The sequence below is a fragment of the Oncorhynchus kisutch genome, linkage group LG3 (assembly GCF_002021735.2).
Source record: "Oncorhynchus kisutch isolate 150728-3 linkage group LG3, Okis_V2, whole genome shotgun sequence".
In the NCBI taxonomy this organism is placed as follows: Eukaryota; Metazoa; Chordata; class Actinopteri; order Salmoniformes; family Salmonidae; genus Oncorhynchus; species Oncorhynchus kisutch.
The window spans coordinates 52460272-52480563 of NC_034176.2; the positions used below are offsets into that span (position 1 = coordinate 52460272).

At 42.5% G+C, this 20292-nt stretch overlaps 1 protein-coding gene across 1 annotated transcript in view; it reads left to right on the forward strand.

Annotated features, from left to right (window-relative positions):
* LOC109872624 (protein kinase C-binding protein NELL1) overlaps window positions 1-20292 on the forward strand; it is a 424089-nt gene that overhangs the window by 377635 nt on the left and 26162 nt on the right. Inside the window, exon 15 of the mRNA XM_020463927.2 lies at window positions 4368-4463. Within this exon, the coding sequence (XP_020319516.1) occupies window positions 4368-4463 (96 nt within the window). The remainder of the gene's footprint in view (window positions 1-4367; window positions 4464-20292) is intronic.

Sequence of the window (20292 nt, forward strand, 5' to 3'; positions counted from 1 at the left end):
AGTTAAGTAGTATTTTTACTTAAGTACTTTATACCACTGATGTAAATGACTGCTGACACGCCTCCATTACTACTGATGAATGTATTTATGATAATGTATCCGGGACCACTCTATAAAATGTGACCGTGCTCTCCCTACTGTCCTCCGACATTCATTTGTGTTTGAACAGAGCGAGTCAGTCGAGCTTAGCTTTCCTCTCTCCGTCTGTCCCCCTAATTTATGCTTCCAATTAGAGTTAAGGATCATAAGGAAGAGAGCTGACAATCTCTTAATACAGCACATTAAAGGGATGTGCAACAGTCATCCCAGCACTAATTAAGTCAATTCCATTTCCTAGGATGGAATCGTAATGCTGTTATTTGTTTGGTGGATTTGGAGGAACTACAGGAATTTCCATTGGTCGCTCAACAAGCATGAACGGGCCAGTTATCAAGGAGCCGTGATGATTCAGTCGGTTCCTACACCACCCGGTGCTGGAAAGCAATCTAGGACTCTAATCGAAAGTCAAATAGCAAAGCTGTGTATATAAGCGTGTCTCCAAAAGTATCGGATCAGCAACAGGCTCAGGTAGGCAGTGGAATGGTTGAGCTAGAGGTCACTGGAGCTGCTGTGGGGGAGGGAATCTCTCCCTTACACCCCCTTTATGCTGATTGCAGTAAAATGATAATTAGACAAGTAGATACACTGAGTCAATATAAGTGTAATTCATTCTTAAGTGCGAGGTGTATTAGTACAATCAGGCTCTTAATGAGTCTCTTCTTTCTAAGGGGATCCAGTCAAATGAGCAGCACTAATGGGTTTTGGCACGGTGCTGAGTGGTTGTTTATTGCACTGATGTATCAGTTTGTGTATTTAGAATGCTTTTATAACGAAACCGGGGTGATCATTATGTCAGCGAATGGATGGTGAGGGGGCCTGTGTGAGGGGGCCTGTGTGAGGGGGCCTGTGTGAGGGGGCCTGTGTGTCTGTGTAGTGTGTGTGTGTGTGTGTGTGTGTGTGTGTGTGTGTGTGTGTGTGTGTGTGTGTGTGTGTGTGTGTGTGTGTGTGTGTGTGTGTGTGTGTGTGTGTGTGTGTGTGTGTGTGTGTGTGTGTGTGTACACACACAACACCATGAAGAGGTTTTTTCCCATTTAGACTCATCCTTCAAATCATGTCATTAATTAAACTTACTGAAAGAAATTGAGACCTGCACACTGTCAAACTTTTCTCCACTAACTTTTTGGGCACAATGGCGTCACTAAGTGCTTACAGAACCCAGCCTTCCCTTCCTCTACCATGCCCTTTTTCTATCTAGCTCTGTTTGATTGGATGTTCTGGTCCTGAGGCTTCAGTGTGTTAGTTAGTAGCCCCAGGACCAGCTGGATAAGGGGACTCTTTGCTTTGCTCAGCTCTTGGCATTGCAGGGCTTGGTAATGATATGAGAGGAGTTCACTGTATTTGAGATGTTTCCAAAACTTAATTGCTCTTTATTGAGTTTTTATTATAAGTGGATATTGGCCTAATTCTGCCCTTCATGCATTGTTTGTAAGTTTCCTGTAGCAGAATCTTACAGAATTCTGCATGCAGGGTTTCAATTGGGTGTTTGCCCCATTGTGTGATATCTTGTTTTGCAAGTGGACCCCACATCTCGCTACCATAAGTTGCGATTGTTTCAATGACATATTCAATTAGTTTTAGCCAAATTTGAATAGGTATTATCATTTCAATTAGTTTTTTTTTAATGGTGTAGAATGCCCTACATGCTTTCTCTCTCAGTTCACTCATTGCCTCATTAAGGTGTCCAGTTGAGTTTATTTTTAAACCTAAGTAATTGTAGTGTGTGCAGTACTCTATGTATTTTGTAGCAATTGAGAACTTTGGTCTGGACCTTCTCTGGAAAATCATTATTTTTGTATTTTGGGGGTTTACTGCCAGTACTCAGGTCTGGCAGTACTGCTCTACCAGGTCCAGGATCTGCTGTAGGCCATGTGCTGTGGGTGACAGCAGGCACAGGTCATCTACGAAGAACAGGCGTTTAACCTCTGAATTGTGGAGACTAACACCAGGGGCTGAGGATTTTTCTAGAAAAGTGGCCAATTCGTTGATGTAAATACTGAAGAGGACATTGATTTAATTGTCATATGTTTTACCACCTACACCACTTTCAATAACTTTGAAGAACAGTCCTGTATGCCAAATAGAATCAAATGTTTTTTGGAAGTCGATAAAGCAAGTGTACATTTTGGTGGATATGTTTATCTATCAGGGTGTGTAGGGTGTAAATATAATCAGTCGTGGGATGTTTTGGTGTAAATCCAATTAGTTTTTTACCCAAGACATTGTGCTTATTATGGATGTTTAGAACTCTTACATTTATTATACTACAGAAAACCTTTCCCAGGTTACTTTTCACATAAATGCCTCTGTAATGGTTAGGGTCAAATTGGTCTCTGTTCTTAAAGATTGGGGTTATGAGTACTTGATTCCAGATATCAGGGAAATAACCTACACTCAGGATCAAATTAAACAGATTTAATATAGCCAATTGAAATGTTGCACTGGTGAATTTGAGCATCTCATTTAGGATGCCATCAGGTCCGTAATTGGGGAGTCCAATGGATTTTGATTGTCCTTTATAGCTTTTTGTAAGCAATTCAACCTCTCATGAATTTGGCATTGTTCTGCGTTTGCATCAGTTTGAACAGTGTTGTAGAGTGTTTTATAATGGGCTCTTCATATGTCACCATTTTGTATCTCTAATAACTCTAGTTTCAATTGATTTATTTAAAAAAATTTGGCCAGAAGTTGTTTGTGCTTATGGTCTTCTCAATTAGTCTCAGCTGCTTGCTGTTGTACTGTGCTTTTCTGTTTCTGACTGTACATTTATAGAGTTAAGTTAACAGTAATTAATGCGTAATTCACCCTTATTTGGGTCTCTGCTTTTGGTTTGATAGTGTTCTAAGTTTTTTCCTCATAATTTTACAATCTGCATCAAACCAGTTATCATCTGTGGTCTTAAAAAAAAAAGTTTTATCAATTGCAGTTGTGCTTTTTGCCGTTAGCCTGAATATATTGTTGATGTTTTTTACTGCTTCGACAGAGCTGCAACAAACGTTTTTGTTGATGGTGCTTTCACTGTTGTTTTTATGGGAAAAATTAAGACAGTTAGAAACAGTATGGCCTGTAATAAAGCTGTTCCCTCGTGTGGTCGTTAGGACAGGTAGTGTTCCTGTGCGCGCATTTGTGTCACCACAGATGAGCATATTTCCCTGGGCCTAGAAATGGCATGTCTCTTCCACAAAGGTGTGGAATATCTCCTCTGAGGGTGTTTATATATTTCACAAAGGAACACATATAACAAGTACAATTTCATTTTTCAGTTTGAACCAAATGTGATATTTATCAATTTTGAGGGGATCAATTTGATTTTGTAGTTCAGATTTGTACCAAATGATCAACACTCCAGAGTCTCTGCTTCTATTGGCAGAGCTGTGTTTCTGTAACGGCACAATTACCTCTCTGTAGCTTGACCGTTCGTGAGTAAGCTACACCCTCTAGTGATGTCAGCATTGAGTTTTTGAATGGTACGGTGATGAAAGTCTCTGCAGCAGAGGAGATGGTGATGTGGGAGTTGGGGAACTACTCAGAGGCCCTCCCTGCTACTCTGTTGACCAAGCTGCCTACTCTCTCCTGCTCCTCTCGCAGGTTGTTTGTGCCGGTGTGAATAATAGTGTGGCCCGGTATGCCAAAGTCATCCTGTGTTTCTGGCCACCACACCTTGTAGCGGGTGAAAAGTTTATCCTCTTGGATGAATGTCCCATTTGAGTCAATGAGGATGGCCACCTCAGTGGGTTTTACCAGAGTAGTGGGTTTACGGTGTGGGGCTGGGGCTGGGGCTGGGGTACAAAGGGCCTGTGTACAAGGAGGGGTGTGTCACGGGGGGCTAGAGAGCTTCTCTCTGTAGTAAGTGTCCCCATGTGAGCCTCTTGCTGACTGGGGGTGTGGGTAAAGGGCGGTCGGTATGGGGGGGTGGAGTTGTCTGTCTTATTGACAGACAACTCCTTTGCCATCTCCTCCTTTACCTGCACTAGCTCTCTCCTCATGGTGGCTTTTACCTCAAGCGCTGTGGTAAGGCTCTCTCTCAACTCCTGGACAGAGTTGTTCAGTTGGGTCCTGCACCGCTTGATCTGGTCCTGTAGAAGCTCTGTGTCTGGGCTGGAGGTGGTGTAGCTGGGATGCTGCTCCTTTAGCTCAGTAACTCATTCCTCTAACAGAGCCAGCCTGTCTTTCAGTAGCCTGATGCTGGTGCTTCTCTCTCTCTCTCTTGCTTTCCCTGCTTCTTTCTCTATCTCTCTCTCTCTACGTTCTCTCTCTCTCTTTCTCTCCAGCATTCTGTGAGGAGGGGTGTAGAAGCGGAGGTACCTGTGTGTCGCCCAACACCTGCGTCTGCCCCTCAGGCTTCACAGGACTCCACTGTGAGACAGGTATGACTGTAGTAGCACACTGTAAAAATATATGTTGATTGAACATACAATTGTAAGGCAACCAGCTGCAATAGGTTTGTGAGTTTGCTCAACATGTGGCCATAGAGCTGAACCTGTATGTTCACTCAACTTTGAATTTTAGGTTGAGTGAACATGGAATTCAACTTAAGAATTGAGTCTACCTTATTTGCATATTTCCCAGAGTACCTTGCATTTATAGTGAATTGTAGTTACCATTTGTTAGCAACAGAGACATAGTTTTTGTATGGTTTTCAAAGTGATTGTTATCTTTAAACTCTATATAACAATACATTACATACACAGTGTACAAAATATTAGGAACACCTTCCTAATATTGATTTGCACCCCTTTTGCCATCAGAACGGTCTAAATTTGTTGGGACATGGACTCTACAAGGTGTTGAAAGCATTCCTCAGGGATGCTAGCTCATGTTGACTCCATTGCTTCCCTACTGGCGCAGTGGTCTAAGGCACTGCATCTCAGTGCTAGTGGCGTCACTACAGACCCTGGTTTGATCCCGGGCTGTATCACAGCCGGCCGTGATCGGGAGTCCCATAGGGCGGGGCTGTTCTTGACGTACCGAACTGTGCACCTGGCACCTACAACCATACCCTTTTCAAGGGCACTTAAATAATTTGTCTTGCCCATTCACCCTCTGAATGGCACAGATACACAATCCATCTCAAGGCTTAAAAATCCTTCTTTAACCTGTCTCCTCCCCTTCATCTACATTGATCGGATTTAACAAATGACACCAATAAGGGATCGTGAATTTACCTGGTCAGTATGTCATGGAAATGGGTTCCTAATGCTTTTTACACTCAGTGTATATCAAAAGGCCTTTCTTTAAGGGCCTAGTTACACCCTAGTAAAGTGGTCTTGAACAAGCCACATCAAGCCTGCAAGTCACATTATGCTGGCTTGCAAAGTGATGTGTAATTCATATTGGAGTGAGGATATCCAACAATTTGAACTTTTAATCACCTGCAACCTGCATTCACTGCCGTCGTTTTTGAACGACTCTTTTTACTGACTCGAGAGTCATGATTCATGATTCATTTTTTCAGAGCGACTCGTTCACTTTAGTCATTCGTTTCACCTGCTGGCCAAAATAAATTCTACAGCAGGATTAGTACATGCTCCTCCAGCTCAGTGGCTCTGGAGATGTGCTCCAACCAGCAACTGTGTATTATGTGCAGGGAGCAATTTCCAAATGCCTGAAGGTACCACGTTCATCTGTACAAACAATAGTATGCAAGTATAAACACCATGGGACCACCCAGCCGTCATAACGCTCAGGAAGGTGATGCGTTCTGTCTCCTAGAGATGAACGTACTTTGCTGCGAAAAGTGCAAATCAATCCCAGAACTACACCAAAGGACATTGTGATGATGCTGGAGGAAACGGGTACAAAAGTATCTATATCCACAGTAAAACGAGTCCTATATCGACATAACCTGCAAGGCCACTCAGCAAGAAAGAAACCACTGCTCCAAAACCGCCATAAAAAAAAACAGATTACAGTTTGCAACTGCACATGGGGACAAAGATCATACTTTTTGGAGACTGTTCCTCTGGTCTGATGAAACAAAAATAGAACTGTTTGGCCATAATGACCATCGTTATGTTTGGAGGAAAAAGGGGGAGGCTTGCAAGCCGAAGAACACCATCCCAACCGTGAAGCATGGGGTGGTAGCATCATGTTGTGGAGTGCTTTGCAGCAGGAGGGACTGCGGCACTTCACAAAATACATGGCATCATAAGGGAGGAAAATTATTTTTGATATATTGAAGCAACATCTCAAGACATCAGTCAGGAAGTTAAAGCTTGGTCGCAAATGGGTCTTCCAAATGGACAATGACCCCAAGAACACTTCCAAAGTTGTGGCAAAATGGCTTAAGGACAACAAAGTCAAGGTGTTGGAGTGGCCATAGAAAATTTGTGGGTAGACCTGAAAAAGCGTGTGTGAGCAAGGAGGCCTACAAACCTGACTCAGTCACACCAGCTCTGTCAGGAGGAATGGGCCAAAAACACTTTTTTGGTTACTACATGATTCCATGTGCATTATTTAATCGTTTATAAGACTTCACTATTAATCTACAATGTATAAAATAGTAAAAATAAAGAAAACCCTTGAATGAGTTGCTGTGTCCAAGCTTTTGACTTGTACTGTATGTCACGTTTCTTCAAAATCGAACCCAGAAGCAGACCAGGACAAGGAGAGTAGGAAGAAGGTGAGTATTTATTTACAAGTGAATGTGAGTGGGTAGATACATCCAGGTGGCGTAGTGGGCAGCGGTGGTGAGTTGATGGGAGTAAATAGGTGGATCCAATGGGGAAGCGGAATCCTCCGATGACCAGGCGGGAATGGGGTAAATGATCCGGGTGAGTAACTGAAGACAGAACAAACGGAGGTAAGTTGAAGGCAAGCAAGACGTACAAAACAACAAAACAAATTCTATCCAACTTGAGGCTGATACTATGGCACAACATACTGTTCATGGCTAACGATCCGGCAGGGAATGGATGTCAGGTCAGAGCTTTTGAAGGGGAGAGGTGATGATCAGGACAGGTGTGCAGATTACTGATGGGATACAGGTGCGGGTGAACATCGATCTCCCAACATGCTAATCTGCCCGGCAACCAGACAGGGTGCGTTCCAGGACACCGGAAACACACTCCAGGACAGAAACACAGGCAAACACAGACTCAGGAAGCGGGGTTCGTGACACTGTATCTGATTAATACATACTCTGAACTCCAACATTGCTTTATTACATTCTTTTACATTTTTAGATTGTTTTGTATTGTTAGATATTACTGCACTGTTGGCGCTAGGAACACAAGCATTTCACTACACCCGCAATAACATCTGCTAAATACTGATGTGTATTGTCTTTTTTTGTGGGCTCCCAAGTGGCGCAAGACATTGCATCTCAGTGCTAGAGGTGTCACTCCAGACACCCTGGTTCGAATCCAGACTGTATCACAACCGGCTATGATTTGGAGTCCCATAGGGCGACGCACAATTGGCCCAGCGTCGTCCGGATTTGGCCCGGGGTAGGCCGTCATTGTAAATAAGAATTTGTCCTTAACTGACTTGACTAGTTAAATAAATAAAACATATTTAAATTTCATTAATGTAAATGCCAGAAGTTTGATTTAAAACATATATTTTATTTATATTCTGGCTTCTAAATTCTAAATTGACCTTACGGTAATTTCTGAAACTTATTTGAATAATTGTATGCTGAACTCTGTGTCTCTCTGGTCATAATGTTTTAAGATCGGACAGAGGTGGGGGTGTTGCTATATTTACAAAGGACAATTTAAATATGTCTGTATCTCTTTCTACCTCTGTCCTTAAGCAGTTTGATTGTCTCGTTCTTAATGTGGGCCTTGGTCATATTAACCAGCTGGCACTAAAATGAGTGTATCGCCCTCCCTCTGCTCCCTTATTTGGCTCTTAAAAATGTATCTCAATCACTATCTAAATATGGTAAATCTGAACTATTATTTAAGAGTGATTTTAATATTGATTGGAGGACGCCAGTGTCTGATACGCTGAAAGATATTTGCCATGAAATGAACCTGTCTCAGCTGATAACTTAGCCTACACGGCTGAATCCTAAAGATCCATTCATCTACCCTGATTGATTTGGACAAATACTCCAGATAAATACAGTATGTTGCTAGTGTGCTTTTCCCATTGGATTTTTGACCATTACCCAGTTATCGGAGTCAGAGATTTGAAAATGCATAAATCTAAGCCTCACTCTTGCTGCGGGTGATTATTTGATCCCCAACACCATACTGTATACATCAGCCCTTCTTTGGGACACTGTGTTAACAAACCAAACGAGCTTCGATGCCATACAACACTCCTTCCGTGGCCTCCAACTGCTCTTAAACACAAGTAAAACTAAATGTATGCTCTTCAACCGATCCTTACCAGCGCCCGCCCACCTAGCATCACTACTCTAGACAGTTCTGAATTAGAATATGTGGACAACTATAAATACCTAGGTGTCTGGCTTGACTGTAAACTCTCCTTCCAGACTCATATTAAGCATCTCCAATCCAAAATCAAATCTAGAATCGGCTTCCTATTTCGCAACAAAGCCTCCTTCACTCATGCTGCTAAACATACCCTCCTGCTGATCCTTGACTTCGGCGATGTCATTTACAAAATAGCCTCCAACACTCTACTCAGCAAATTGGATGCAGTCTATTACAGTGCCATCAGTTTTGTCACTAAAGCCCCATACACTACCTACCATTGTGACCTGTATGCTCTCGTTGTCTTGTCCTCGCAACATATTCACCGCCAAACCCACTGGCTCCAGGTCATCTATAAGTCTTTGCTAGGTAAAGCTCCGCCTTATCTCAGCTCACTGGTCACCATAGCAACATCCACCCGTAGCATGCGCTCCAGCAGGTATATTTCACTGGTCATCCCCAATGCCTATACCTTCTTTGACTGCCTTTCCTTCCAGTTCTCTGCTGCCAATGACTGGAACAAATAGCTTTTGGTACATTATCTTTGTTTTAGTGACCTTGATTGTATCTCAACTATCCCTGAATCTGATTTAGCTTGAAGCTTTTTTGTAAATTTCTAGCTTTTTTGCAAATCCCTTCAATACTCTTGTAGATAATGATGCCCCCTTAAAAACCCAGAGAGTTAAAGGTAGATCGAATGCCTGGTTCATTCCTGAATCATCCTAAATCATTCATCAGGGAAATGTTGCCTGGGTCAAGGCCAGGAACACAGGCTTAGGCCTGGATTGACAATCTGAGGAATCAATGTAGAAGGCTGATCAGAAAGGCTTAATCGGATTATTATGTAACCACTTTTCTGATTTTAAGGGGAACCCAGCTAAATTCTGGACAACTGTAAGGGTTGCACTTCCTCCTCTCTCCCCCAACAAATCAATTCAGCTTCTGGCCCGATTAAGGACAAAAATGACGTCATTGATCCAGTTCATTTAAATTTTATTTCACTTGGCTTTTTGAAAAGAGCGTCTAACCCTTCTCTAATTGATGTCTAAACGTCGATTTGGGAATTTTGCAGATTGACTCGGAAAATGGTATTGAGGTTTTTTCATTTCGGCAATTCACAGAAAAATAAGTCCTTAATGCCTTAATTGCTATAGATACCAAGAAATCCACAGGGGCTGATGCAATTTAAGCCGGGTCTGCTCAAGTGTAATGCCCCCTCATTTGCTGGCTGAGTAACCCATATCTTAAATCTAACATTGTTATCAGGAAATATTCCTAACGAATGGAAAATAGTTTATGTGCTGCCACTCCAAAAGGTTTAGGACAGGGCACAGCACTATCACAGCAACCATTGTGCTGCCTTCTTTGTGGACCTGTCAAAGGCGCTTGACACTGTTGATCATGCTATGGGCTGGGCTCTGACACCTGTTTTATGATTATCTGTTGAAGGATTATCGATACTAGGACCTGTTCTTTTCACTATTTATATAAATGCTATTGAACAATCTGTTAAAAATGTTTAATTGTATGTACATGCGGATGATGCTATTATGTATGCAATTACTCTGTATACATCAACGATGTCGCTCTTGCTGCGGGTGATTTCCTGATCCACCTCTACACAGACGACACTATTCTGTGTACATCTGGCCCTTTTTTGGACACTGCGTTAACTAACCTCAAAACGAGCTTCAATGCCATACAACACTCCTTCTGTGGCCTCCAACTGCTCTTAAACGCTAGCAAAATCAAATGCATGCTTTTCAACCGGTCGCTGCCCGCTCCCGTCCGCCCGACTAGCATCACTAATGTGTTGACCCTTTTAACATGTGAGTCGGTAAAAATGGTCTGTAATTGTCTCTTGATCTCCTCAGACCATTCAGCATTGTAAAGTGGGAGCAGTTAATTTGTCTTGTGATCGACTGATCGAACTTAGCACTTAGGAATCTCTGTTTCTCCATCACCCACTCCACCCCCCTCCTGGGTTCTTCGTCGAAACTGTCCCCCCTTGTGGTTTCAACTTGGACGGTTTTCCCAAGATGTGAACCACAATGTAGAAGTGGCCACGAATTGTCCTTTGGTGGCTGCGTTTCCCGATCACCTCGTTCGGTTGGCATCTTGGTTGACCTAGGCAATAACTTTGCGACAAGGTTAATGGCACATGACATTCAAGGAATACACCATTACATCTCCTTTTCTATGAGTGGACACCGTGGTACTTAAATCGTGGTGGTATGCCAGACTGTTCATGGCAGTCGTCTTGTTTTTTTCCGAGTTGTTTTGAAAGTACAATAAATCCAGAAAATGCCAGACTTTGATGACAAAATTTACCCACGAAGGACCGCAGTGCCACCTTCCTGTTCAAGTGAGCACAGCACAACAAGGTGAGTTCAAAAATGTATTGTATGTTGCTGCATAAATGATGTAATATGCCTGGGAGATATGTATACTGTAGCTAAGAAGTGTATGTTGTGTAGTAAGATGTTAGCAGCCCATGTGCCTCACCCTAGTTCTTAACTGACTTGTCTAGTTAAATAAATAAAAATATCAGCTATTTTTTTAAAGCATTAAATGAGGCTGAATTAACTGTTTTGCTATCAGACTAGGCTCCGCTGATTGCCAGGTATAGCAGTGCTAAGATGTTGGGACTGCTGTTAGGACAGTTTTATGTAGGCCCTAACAGTTTGTGGACACCGTTTCTCACTGTTGTCGTGCAATTCATGTATTGTTACATTTTGTGTTGTGTAGTGGCTTTGCTGCCATACATCCAAACTTCCCCCACCCAGATTTACATGCTAAAATTGTCAGTGCTTTTGAGTCCCATCTGCATTTGTTGGCCCTCTGACTCTTCTCTTCAGATTTCACAGCCAACTTAAAATCAAATCAAATCAAATGTTATTTGTCACATACACATGGTTAGCAGATGTTAATGCGAGTGTAGCGAAATGCTTGTGCTTCTAGTTCCGACAATGCAGTAATAACCAACAAGTAATCTAGCTAACAATTCCAAAACTACTACCTTATAGACACAAGTGTAAGGGGATAAAGAATATGTACATAAAGATATATGAATGAGTGATGGTACAGAGCGGCATAGGCAAGATACAGTAGATGGTATCGAGTACAGTATATACATATGAGATGAGTATGTAAACAAAGTGGCATAGTTAAAGTGGCTAGTGATACATGTATTACATAAAGATGCAGTAGATGATATAGAGTACAGTATATACGTATACATATGAGATTAATAATGTAGGGTATGTAAACATTATATTAGGTAGCATTGTTTAAAGTGGCTAGTGATATATTTTACATCATTTCCCATCAATTCCCATTATTAAAGTGGCTGGAGTTGAGTCAGTGTGTTGGCAGCAGCTACTCAATGTTAGTTGTGGCTGCAAGCGTATTTCAGTCATCTTCTTGGCCTTTTAGTGTAGTTCTGGTGCGTGGTTCCATTGTGGCCAGCTGGACTCAGGCCAAAACAAAGGTCAATGGGTAACCAAGCTTGTCGCCCAAACATGTGAAAGAATGGAGTCTCATCTGTTGTGTCACTGCAAGTGCATGTATGCATGCACTAGAGGTTTCACATAAATGCCTCCAATCTTTTCTCTTGTCACTCAGTGTGCCTAAAATGTCCAATAAAGTCCTTTTGAACCACTCAACAGGATTACCACAGGGGTGGTCAAGGGGTTGTTTGTGATTTGACGCCAGCAATGGAACATAATTCTGATATCAACAAAATTGGTGCCTTGGTCTATGACTCCTCTGAGGAAATCTATAATGTAAAATCAAATTGTCCCAAAGTGCTCTGGCGGTTCGGTCTATAGTTGGGATAGCTAAAGAGTACTTTGTAATATGATCTGACATTAGTAAGATGTTTCTGGTGTCTGAATTGTCAGGTTCAAGTGAGAGAATCTATACAGACTAGTTCTAGGGGTATAGATGTTTTGATTCACTAGGTTTGCAGATTTTTTTGCACTCTATCCCTACCCTTACGCAACACGCACCTCAGACTTTTTTACACTTGTCCACTTCAAACTCCATTCTAGGCCAGTAAAAGTAGGCCCTTGCAAGATCCAGAGTTCTCAGTACGGCAGTATCCCGTTTCTTCATGGATACCCTCTATAGCACATTGCCTGTGACTTATGGATATTACCATTTGGAAGAAAGGTTCTCCAACCTTTCAAAATAGCACTGCTTCTCTGAGAACAAACATATCCCATTCTCTGAGCATTATCTTGACTACCGTTGGCTCTTGCATCATTTGTTTCTCACTTCTCATCAGCGTATTACCACTGAGAGTTGTGGGTCTTCCTGCTGAAGCTTATACCAATCTGCTGCTATTAACCCAGGCAAGTAGGGTTGACCTGGCCACTGTTGTGCTTCTTCAAAATCCAATGGTACGGCTCTTTCTCTTGATTCAAGACTTTCCACCATGGCAGTGTTATTGGCATCTACATCTTCTTCATCTATGTGTGTTTGAATGTATGAGTATTCTTGCTTGATTGTTGATTTGTCACCATGTGCACCTGTGAAGTTGCATCCAGGACAGCCTTATCCACTATGGTATCTGCATCAGTCAACTCCCTCACTCTTGACTTCAGTCTCATTATTCTCCTCACTCTAAATTCACAGCCATTGAGGTAGTCCTGGAACTTATCAGTGATTGCCCACTTGAGAGAAAGAAACCCCAGCTTATGGACCAGATAGTTCTGTTCACATTGGCTGGCATATGCAACTACCCACATCTGTCCATCTTGTATCTGATACAAGGCTGCACCAAGGGCTGAAGTGCTGGCATCAGTATTATGCATATATCAAATCCTCAAATCTGCAAATGCAAGAACAGGTGCCCCCCTCAAGGATTGTCTCAAAGCTCTCTGGCAACAATCATCCCATTGTCCTGAGAGTGGTGGGCTCTTCATGGGCTGCCCTTTCTTCTTCACGGAGGGATTTCTGACTAGAAGATAATTTAGTGGCCTCACAATCCTTGAATATTTCTGAACAAACCTTCTGTAATATAGAAAAACCAAGGAATGCCCTTAGTTCCTTTATGGTCCTTGGAACAGGCCAGGTCTTGAATGCAGACCCTTTGTTTTCATCAGGCTTGATTCCCCTCTCAGAAATGACATGCTCCTCAAGCGTCTTAGAAAAGATTATGAGGTCATCAAGGAAAGCAATGGCTTCATCCGGGTTTATCCCTGCCCATCACCTTCTCCATCGTCCGTTGGAAAGTAGCAGGTGCATTGGTCAATCCCTGCAGCATCATCTTGAACTGCCAATTTCCAAAAAGAGTGGTAAAGGCTGTTTTAGGTTTATCGCCCTCCATCTCGACCTCATAGTAGCCGCTTTTCAAGTCCAGTACCTTGTCAGCCCGGGGGTTTGAACTCACAACCTTCCGGTTACTAGTCCAACGCTCTAACCACTAGGCTACTCTGCCGCCCCACTTACTTAAATCCTCTCAAGGTATGTGGGACGCGTCCCACCTGGCCAACATCCGGTGAAATTGTTTCAAAAACAGAAATACTCATAATAAAAATTCCTAACATACAAGTGTTATACATCAGTTTAAAGATTAACTACCTTTTAATCTAGCCGCTATGTCAGATTTCAAAAGGCTTTACGGCGAAAGCATACCATGGGATTATCTGAGGACAGCGCCCAGCTCACAAAAGCATACAAGCTTTTCCAGCCAGGTAGAGGAGTCACGAAAGTCAGAAATAGCGATAAAATGTATCACTAACCTTTGATCTTCATATGGTTGCACTCAGAAGACTCCCAGTTACACAGTAAATGTTTGTTTTGTTCGATCAAGTCCCTCTTTATGTCCCAAAAACTCAATTTTGTCGAAACATGTCAAATGATGTTTATAATTCATCCTCAGGTTGTTTGTCTTTATAATCATAATTTTTCAATGGAAAGGAAAAATCACAAAGTTCCTCTGACCAAAATGGCTGTTTACTCGTCGTTTTTCAAAATAAAAGCCTGAAACTGTCTAAAGACTAGTGGACGCCATAGGAACTGTAATCTGATTCCTAACCCATTATATTATCTATAGACATTGAGTTTAAAAACAGCCACAAGAAAATAATTCCACTTCCTGGATGGATTTTTCTCAGGTTTTCGCCTGCCATATCAGTTCCGTTATACTCATAGACATTATTTTAACAGTTTTGGAAACGTTAGAGTGTTTTCTATCCAAATCAATTGTATGCATATCCTAGCTTCTGGGCCTGAGTAACAGGCAGTTTACTTTGGGCACTCTTTTCATCCGAAGGTGAAAATACTGCCCCCTACCAAGAGGTTAAAAATCACTGCCAAAGGTGATTCTAACATGTATTGACTCAGGGGTTGAATACTTATCTAATCAAGATTCTATATATTAGTGTTTTATTTTGCATTAATCTAAAACACATCTACAAAAATCTTGCACTTTGACAGAGTACTATTTTGTGTTACACACTATCGGCTATTAGCAGCTTTTAGCAGGACAATGACTCGGCTTTTTATGTAATTATTGGTGGAGAGCACATATTTTTCGATATACTGTAGGTCCTACCGTAGGCGACATGAGTCTCACTGGTGTTGAGTAATGTGCTGTTAAAAGTGGTGTTGGTCTTATTTATTTAAAGAGCATATTGAAGTTAGGCGCAATAGGACTTAAAGCAATAGCCCACAACTATTTTAGCACCGTTTCACGCTGCTCTGAGACAAGCATGGGGACTGGTCTCGATAAATCAATAAGATTTATATTTTCACTGAATCTTCATTTGGGTACTGGCCAGACTACAATTGTACAATCAGGGTGTAGAAATGATATGCTCTTAGTGTAACCTTTCTTTAACTAGGCAAGTCAGTTAAGAACAAATTCTTATTTATATGCACAGCCGGTCTTCTGCGTGCCTGCATGACACGGGGATTCTTTAGCTAAATAGCCCAGTACTCTAGCCTACTCCTGACCGTCATGTTGAACAGAGCCATATTTTCCATTCCATCCTAAAGGAAACCCATATAGAAATAGAAACTCCATAATATTGCTCTAATTAAGCAACATTTCTTAAAATCAGTCCCATATACTATGTTCTTACAAAAAAGGTTTTAAAGGATCTAGTACAGCCACTATTGAAGGCTATCAAATGCTTCTCAAAGATGCCCTCTGGTGGTCAAACTACTGGCTGTACAGTAACATACCATACATTATATTCAAGTTCTGGCTCTATGCTATATGGGTTTGGACTGATAGCGATTCTGAGCTTGAGCACTGCGCGCGACAAGAAGTTGCCATCCCTCCCGCTAATTGGGCAACTTTTACATATTTACATTTTTTGGAGAGATGCTATAAATTAAGATGACTCAATGTATTTTGAAAAACTTTGTCATTCAAGCAAGCCAAACACTTGTGAGTCCAAATGTGTACTTGACCTCTCCATTTCATAAAACTCACATACATTTTCAACGTTTATGATCACTACGTTTGATGTACTGTTACAGGATTACATGTTGTCATACCCTGGGTTGTTCTGAACAGAATGTGTTAATTGTTAAGATACTTGCGCTCATGACTCCTCTTTGTGCACCAAAATTGCGATCCGTTTCTCTGAATTGCCTTGTGAATGCCTAACACTGTAAGATCAAATTTTATTAGCTAGTTATATAAGCAATAAAATACTTGTAGATGTTTCGTTTGGAATAGACAGCACATAATTACTGTTTACGCAATCACAATCTGGGGCAGGTGGGCATGATTTGGGTGCCCATTCTACATGTTAGCATAATATTTTTTAATAACACACAAACTACCAAAATTACAGACTAAGAATGGACAGAGATAGGCCTAAGTGTTCATCTTATATTAATCTAATGAAAAATCCATGTGTCTTGTTTGCAGCGAGACTGTCCCTGTTTGAAAATAATTTAATCTGAGACATGATTAGGAATATGAGCATGGTACTTTCAAAAGTTAGGCCTACCTTTACATGACAGACAGTAGACCAACCGAAACAGAAAAATGTAAGCTTTAACTGCCGGCTACTCTTCTCCTTAACCCAATGAGAGTAGGTGTTTCCTTAAAAGCTGTCTGAGTTTATACATCTATTTTACAGAAAGTGAATAGCTTAGTCAATTGATAGTGACATAATTAGATTACTTCCCAAATAAAGTCATTTTTTCCTTCCCTCGGCTACAGAAGCTTGTATAAACGCAACATGCAAAAATGTAAATGTTACAGTTCGTATAAGGAAATCAGTCAATTGAAATAAATTCATTAGGACCTAATCTATGGATTTCACATGACTGGGCAGGGTCACAACCATGGGTGGGCCTGAGCGGTCATAGGCCCGCCCACTGGGGAGCCAGGCACAGCCCCAGAATGAGTTGTTTTTTTTACCACAAAAGGGCTTTATTATAGACAGAAATACTGCTCAGGTTCAGACAATCCAGCAGGTGAAGAAGCTGGATGTGGAGGTCCTGGGCTGACATGATTACATGTGGTTTGCGGTTGTGAGGCTGGTTGAACGTACTGCCAAATTCTCTGAAATGAAATTGGAGACAGCTTATGGTAGGGAAATTAACATCCAATTCTCTGGCTACAGCTTTGGTGGACATTCCTGCAGTCAGCATGCCAGTTGCATGCTCCCTCAAAACATGAGACATCTGTGACAAAACTGCACATTTAAGAGTGGCCTTGTATTGTCCCCAGAACATAGTGCACTTGTGTAATGATCATGCTGTTTAATCAGCTTCTTGAAATGCCACACCTGTCAGGAGTAGGGATAATTGAAGAGAAATGCTCACTAACAGGGGATGGTAACACATTTGTGCACAACATTTGAGAGAAATAATATAAGCTTTTTGTGTGTATGGAACATTTCTGGAATCTTTTATTTCAGCTCATGAAACATGGGACCAAGACTTTACATGTTGCGTTTATATTTTTGTTCAGAAGAGTAGTAGCAAGGTATCAAAGTTGACCTCCGGTACTCCTTCTCATCTTCCTGCTCTCTTTCTGAAACAGAACATAGGCTATAGGCTAGTCTGCAGGAAAGATATTGCACATTTTTGGGGACTAGGCCTTAACAAAACAATAATTTGACTCTCCTCCTGAACTGCCACTGTAGGCCCACACAGCACAGCATTGGTTAGGCAGCACAAAAAAAGGGTTTTGATCAGCATGACCAGAGCAGGCGGTACATTTCTGTAAACTTAGCACTTGTAGGGCGAGTTCAAGTGTGTCATAGGCCTACATGAGCCCCAAGTCCATAACAAACTGTTTTGAGGACAGCCGTTTTAGCAACCGCTGATAGAGTTCTGTCTGTGGCTCTTCTTATGTCAGATTTGGCCCGCTAAAAGTGGTCAAGCCTCTGACTGACAAGCTTCTGACCGACAAGCCTCGTCACACCACTGCCAGAGAGAGACCTAAGACAAGGAAGAACCCACTATTTACCTATAGGCTGCTATATTTATTCAGTTTGTCATTCTCATTTTCATGGAATTTTTGTTGTAATTAAATAGAATTTATCAGAATTCATTTAACTGCTCCGTGTATTCTCAAATTGAAAAAAAACGAGGGAGCGTCGCTCCACCACACTACATCCCTGGCAATGTAATGAACATGAGGGGAGACAGAGACCTGGTTTCAAGTGCAGGGAACTGTCACGCGGAATGACACTGGAGATACGAAGCAGGTACGAGGAGTAAAACGTTTAATTATAATGGACAGAGACGAGACAGGAACATCGTCAGAAACAAATTCAAAAGACAAAAACAATACAATGCGGCAGCGGGGAACAGTGCAAGGGAACAGACAAATATAGGGGAGGAAAAGAACACGTGACGAGTCCAGGTGAGTCCAATAGCGCTGATGCAAGTGACGAGGGAGGGCAGGTGTGAGTGATGGATTGCAGGAGCGTGTGATGCAAGCGCCATGGGATGGAAAGAGCGGGAGCAGGCGTGACAGGCACAGCAGGTGTTTATTGCAAAGGACCACAGGAGGAGGCAGGTAGCTGGGTCCAGGGGCAGGCAGAAGGTCATACACAAGGGGTCCAAAAGGGCAACAGTACAGGCAGGGAAAGGCTTGTAGCGTAGTCCAGGAGATCAGGCAATAGGTAGATAACAGGAAATCTGATAGGCTAAAGGACAGGAGATATGCATGTTTCCAGCCAGTCATTCTCAACCCTGTACACACTCACAGCAGAGATGGGTCTAGCTAGCATAAGCACTGTGTGGTTCCCTACAAAAGCCCCATAAATCCTCACAGCAGAGCTGGATCTAGCTAGCATAGACACTGTGTGGTTCCTACAGAAACTTTTGCAGATTCTTTTAAAATGCATTTTATTTTTGACAATTATTTGATGATAACAGGCCTATACATACATTAATAATCCAGTAGTACACATGTATTGTAACCTGTTGGAAATTTTAGCATGTAAATCTTGGTGGGACAAACAAACAAGCAAAAAATTATGCATGCCAGCTGGAACGATGTGTGTTGAGTCAGGAAGCGAATAATTTAATGAACGAAACATAATACGAACAATGCACAGACAGGAACAGAAACAATAACGCATGGGGAAGGAACCAAAGTGAGTGACATGTATATAGGGAAGGTAATCAGGGAAATGATGGAGTCCAGGTGAGTCTGACGCGCAGGTGTACGTAACGATGGTGGCAGGTGTGCGCCATAACAAGCAGCCTGGTGACCTCAGCCGGAGAGGGAGCACACGTGACACCAGCAAAGCCACTACACAACACTAAACAATACATTAATTTCACTATGACGGTGACAAACGGTGCCCAAAACTGTTAGGGCCTGCATAAAGCTGTCCCAAAAGCAGAGCTTACTTTACAACCGCTACAAACGGCTATCATCGGAGCCTTGTCTGGCAGTGAAACAGTTAATTCAGTCTCATTTACTGCTTTAAAAAAAACATGGCTGACTTGCTGAAACAAATGTGGTTTCTTCTGACAATTGAGATGTTCAAATGATGGCATAAGGGAACGAAGATTGGATAGGAGGCAATCCGTAATTTTGATTAAGTGTCACGGTTTTCTTCATCTGAAGGAGAAGCGGACCAAAATGCGGCGTGGTAAGTGTCTATGGTTATTTTAATACGTAAATGTACACATGAACTACTGACTACAAAAACAAGAAACGTGAAAACCCAAAACAGCCCTATCTGGTGCAAAACACAGAGACAGGAACAATCACCCACAAACACACAGTGAAACCCAGGCTACCTAAGTATGATTCTCAATCAGAGACAACTAATGACACCTGCCTCTGATTGAGAACCATACTAGGCCGAAACATAGAAATACCCAAATCATAGAAAAACAAACAGACTGCCCACCCCAACTCACGCCCTGACCATACTAAATAATGACAAAACAAAGGAAATAAAGGTCAGAACGTGACAGTACCCCCCCCCCTCCCCAAAAGGTGCGGACTCCGGCCGCAAAACCTTAACCTATAGGGGAGGGTCTGGGTGGGCGTCTGTCCGTAGTGACCCCACTTCACCATTGTCTTAGTCCGCCTTATTGTCCGCCTCCGTGGCTTTCTAACCATGGCCACCCTTCTCAATGACCCCACTGGACAGAGGGGCGGAAGCTCGGGACAGAGGGGCGGAAGCTCGGGACAGAGGGGCGGAAGCTCGGGACAGAGGGGCAGGGGCTCTGGCGCCTCTGGGCTGAGGGGCTCTGGCGCCTCTGGGCTGAGGGGCTCTGGCGCCTCTGGGCTGAGGGGCTCTGGCGCCTCTGGGCTGAGGGGCTCTGGCGCCTCTGGGCTGAGGGGCTCTGGCGCCTCTGGGCT